We start from the raw sequence: 5,000 nt of genomic DNA on the forward strand, positions 1-5,000 counted from the left end.
AGAAGAAAAGTATTAACCCCCACCCCCCACCCCCCCCAACCAATAAAAACAGGAATGATGAAGAAAGACTCACAGTCATGTGGAGCCTGTTTCCCAAGGAACTTCTGTTTGGTCTCCGTCTTCATGTATGATGGACCCTGAGCGTGAAAAGATCACCAAAACTTTATCTATTGGCACAGGTGTGAAAATGATTTCACATGGAACTGATGCACATCACCATGTATGATTGTTCCTGAGCATCAAAAGGTCATTATAATATTCATAATCTATTCAGCACAGGTGTGAAAATGATTTGACATGGAACTGATGCACATCACCATGTACGATTGTCCCTGAGCGTCAAAAGGTCATCATAACATTTATAATCTATTCAGCACAGAAGTGAAAATGATTTATGTGGAACTGAAAGCACATCACCATGCATGATTGTCCCTGAGCATTGAAAGGTCATCACAATATTTATCCATTCAGCACAGAAGTGAAAATGATTTATTTTATTTTTTTTAATTTTTTTATTTATTTATTCATTTATTTTTGTTGTTGTTGAGAAATCAGAGGAAAGAAGTGAAAATGATTCATGTGGAACTGAAAGCACATCACCATGCATGATTGTCCCTGAGCATTGAAAGGTCATCACAATATTTATCCATTCAGCACAGAAGTGAAAATGATTTATGTGGAACTGATGCTCAAACAGGGAAGAAAGAAACAGTCCATCATTGATAAATCATCCAGACGAGGAAAACTGTTGTAATCATTCTTATCATTTACATTTTTTATTATATTCAAATAATCTTTTATTTCTCATTGACAAGTTTTTAGTAAGGATGCATTTACTGCAGTATTTTCAGATTAACAGGAATATGAATGGTGTGTGTGTGTGTGTGTGTGTGTGTGTGTGTGTGTGTGTGTGTGTGTGTGTGTGGAGATGTGCGTGTGCATTTAAGTGTGTATATTAAATGTGTATGCTTAAAAGCATATAGAACAAAGATAAGATAGAGAAGCACACAGAAAGGAAGAGCAACATATGAAGCATATATATATATATATATATATATATATATATATATATATATATATATATATATATATATATATATATATATATATATCTGTCTCTGTGTGTTTGTGTGTGTGAAAGTGAATGTGTGTGTGTTGGGGAGGGGGGGGGGTGTGCACGCGTGCGCATGTGCGTGTGGTGTGTGTGTGTGTGTGCTTGTGTGTGAAAGAAATAAACAGAAAAAGAATTACAGGGGGAAAAAAAACCTAAAAGAAAGAGAAAGAGACACAAAATCTTTATATCTTAACCCCTGTCCCCAGCCACTCCCACTTTCCACACAACCCACCCCCCCATGCCAAAACCCTACCCATCCGCCACTCACACACACCCCTCCTTCTCCTCCAGCTGATACTGGTGCCAGAGAACTCTTGAGTGATTTGGGCAGATGACTGATTAACCATATACTTCCACAGCAACACATAGCAAGACAAGACAAGACAAGACAAGATAAGAAAAGACAAGAAAAGAAACAAAACACACACACACACACACACACACACACACACGCACACACACACAAAACACCCTTCCACCACCACAAACACACGCACAACACACACTCCCCCCCCCCCCCCCCCACCCCAAACCAAGACCAAAAGAAACACAACCCAAACAGAAGCCTCCTCCTCCTCACATATCCTTGGTTCTCCAGTTCCGTGGGGTCCTTGGCCTGCAGTTTGTGGAGGAGTGGTTTCCCCCTGGGCAAGATGCTGGCCGGGGCGCTGGCCACGCGGGTGTCGATGAACACTCCCTTCGCCTGCAACCAACGTCTCAAGCTGACACACAAACCACCTACCCTTTGCCTGCAACCATCATCTCAAACAGACAAACTTACCCTTCGCCTAGAACCAACGTCTCAAGCTGACAAACAAACCTACCCTTCGCCTGCAACCAACGTCTCAAGCTGACAAACAAACCTACCCTTCGCCTGGAACCAATGTCTCAAGCTGACAAACAAACCTACCCTTTGCCTGAAACCAACGTCTCAAGCCGACAAACAAACCTACCCTTCGCCTGGAACCAACGTCTCGAACAGACAAACAAATGTACCTTTCGCCTGCAACCAACGTCTCAAGCTGACAAACAAACCTACCCTTCACCTGCAACCAACGTCTCAAGCTGACAAACAAACCTACTCTTCACTAGGAACCAATGTCTCAAGCTGACACACAAACCTATCCTTCGCCTGGAACCAGTGTCTCCAGCTGACAAAAAAACCTACCCTTCGCCTGCAACCAACGTCTCAAGCTGACACACAAACCTACCCTTCGCCTGCAACCAACGTCTCAAGCTGACACACAAACCTACCCTTCGCCTGGAACCAACGTCTCAAGCTGACACACAAACCTATATATAACAACCTTAGTTACAATTAAGGTTAAAGATTAATGGTCCCATACCCTTTTATGGCCAATGAGACAGATAATTCCTGTCTACTACGTCTAGATCTCAGCACTGGAAGGTGAGGTCCAATCCATTCCTTCTGCCATTTTAATCTTCCCCAACAAAAGTCAGTTATCCATTCAAATCTGGATGGAAGGAGGAAAGTTGGAGTGAAGTGTCCTTCCCAAGGACACAATACCAAGCCGAAACAGGGCCTTGAACCCTGATCTCTAGTGAAGTCTGGGTCAGAAATCAAACACCTAACTGATTCTACCACGGTGTCTCATGAGTAACAATTACCTTACAGAAAGATATACTTTTAACGAGCTTAGTTCAAAACTTATAATAGGCTTTCAAACACACACACACACACACAAATGTGATCACCATTGTTACTTATATAGCGCCTGTCCTCAGTAAGAGACCAAGCTCCAGGCTCTTTACAAACACGGAGTCATTTGCACAACAGGCTGCCTACGTGGGTACAGCCGACTGTGTGCTGCCTTTCAGACACTCATTTTTTGTATCATTTTGTAGTCAGGATTTCAGCCACATGCCCGTACACTCACACACACATACACACACACACACACACACACATACACACACAAAGATGTACATTAGAGTGAATTTTACTATTAAGTTTAGCCAGCTACAATTTTTTGTTACAATGGGTTCTTTTACATACGTCAACAGAATGTTACACACGGGACCTTGGACAGCGCATTGCTACAGTGCAGCACCATCCATTTTTAACCACCTGCAAATTTATTTGTTTTCCTATCAAACTGGATTTTTCTACAGATTTTGTTGCTGTGGGTTCTTTTACATGTGCTAAGTGCATGCTACATAGTGGAGTGATGGCCTAGAGGTAACGCGTCCGCCTAGGAAAGAAGAGAATCTGAGCGCACTGGTTCGAATCACTGCTCAGCCGACGACATTTCTCCCCCTCCACTAGACCTTGAGTGGTGGTCTGGCCGCTAGCCATTCGGATGAGACAATAAACCTAGGCCCCGTGTGCAACATGCACTTAGTGCACGTAAAAAAACCCACGGCAACAAAAGGGTTGTTCCTGGCAAAATTATGTAGAAAAATCCACTTCGATAGGAAAAACAAATAAAACTGCAAGCAAAAAAAAAAAAGAAAAAAAAAAAAAAAGGGTGGCGCTGTAGTGTAGCAACGCGCTCTCCCTGGGGAGAGCAGCCTGAATTTCACACAGAGAAATCTGCTGTGATAAAAAGAAATACAAATACAAATACAGGATCTTGGTTTATTGTTTCATCTGAATGACTAGCATTCTGACCATCAATCACGGTCTAGTGGAGAGGAGAAAATACTAGCCAGTGTGGGATTTGATCCCATAACCCCCAAAAGCGGAGTATGGCTGCCTACATGGTGGGGTAAAAACGGTCATACACGTAAAAGCCTACTCGTGTGCATACGAGTGAACGTAGGGGTTGCAGCCCACGAACGCAGAAGAAGAAGAAAAAGAAGAAGAAGATCCCATACACTCAGATTCTGTTGCTTTCTAAGCCGACATGTTGCCACTAGACCAACACTCCACAATACACACTGCACACAATAAAAAAAAAATTATTGGTATGAGACACAACACAAAGGCGACGCAGACACACATGCAGGTGACTGACTTACTTCTGCTTCTGTGGGATTGGTGATGGGTTTCTGTCGCACAAAGCCAGTGCCCACTTGGTGAACACTGTTGGGGAGTGGCTCCTTTCCATTGTGCTCCTTGTATGGCTGGTAGGAGAGCTCTGTGATTGTGTGGTAGTTGGCGGAACAGATTCTTCTGCACAACCAAGAAACAGGTGCTAGGGAAAATACCTTCAAAACATGCGTACCTGTGTGTGTGTGTGTGTGTGTGTGTGTGTGTGTGTGTGTGTGAGTGGGTGGGTGGGGGTGTGGGGCTGGGTTGTTGTGTGTGTGTGCATGATAAACCATTTGCAGAGACCCAGGCTTTGACACATAACTGACAGACCTGGAGGAATCTGGTGAACAGCTCTTCACTGTGCGGTATTATAATGACTGAGCTCTGAGAGAGAAGAAGGAAGGAAGAAAAGTGTGTGTGTGTGTGTGCATGCATGCATTTATGTATTAAGATGTCACATATGCTTATATGTACATCCATTTACTGTTGGATGAAATTTTGTACACACACACACACACACACACACACACACACACACACGCACGCACACACACGCACGCACACTCACACACACACCACACAATACACACATACCACACCCCCACTTACACACACTCTTGGAGGGGACACACACTATCTATCCCCTCCAAGAAAAAAAAAACATAAAAAAAAACCACCCACCCCAGTGTAGGGTTGTCCAGCTCATCCAGTTTGGTGCTGTAGTAAACCTGTGGTCTGAAGTTGGCAGAGTAGCCGGTGCCAGAATGCCGTCCCATGCGGGGCTTGAAGTTCTGCCAGTGTTTGCCATAAGTAGTGGAGTTCTGTGTCACGTAGAACTTCATAATGTTCGTGTCGGCACCATGGCTCTTCTGGATGTGGGCAGTGCGAGGT

At 43.7% G+C, this 5,000-nt stretch overlaps 1 protein-coding gene across 1 annotated transcript in view; it reads right to left on the reverse strand.

Moving 5' to 3' along the window:
• LOC143282887 (stabilizer of axonemal microtubules 4-like) overlaps positions 1–5,000 on the reverse strand; it is a 17,863-nt gene that overhangs the window by 11,673 nt on the left and 1,190 nt on the right. Inside the window, exons 2-5 of the mRNA XM_076588761.1 lie at positions 4,791–5,000; positions 4,097–4,250; positions 1,695–1,817; positions 74–137 (exon numbers count right to left, since the gene is read on the reverse strand). The exon at positions 4,791–5,000 is cut by the window's right edge and continues 27 nt beyond it. Coding sequence (XP_076444876.1) covers positions 74–137; positions 1,695–1,817; positions 4,097–4,250; positions 4,791–5,000 — 551 coding nt within the window. The remainder of the gene's footprint in view (positions 1–73; positions 138–1,694; positions 1,818–4,096; positions 4,251–4,790) is intronic.

Source organism: Babylonia areolata, chromosome 6 (assembly GCF_041734735.1).
Source record: "Babylonia areolata isolate BAREFJ2019XMU chromosome 6, ASM4173473v1, whole genome shotgun sequence".
Lineage (NCBI taxonomy): Eukaryota > Metazoa > Mollusca > Gastropoda > Neogastropoda > Buccinidae > Babylonia > Babylonia areolata.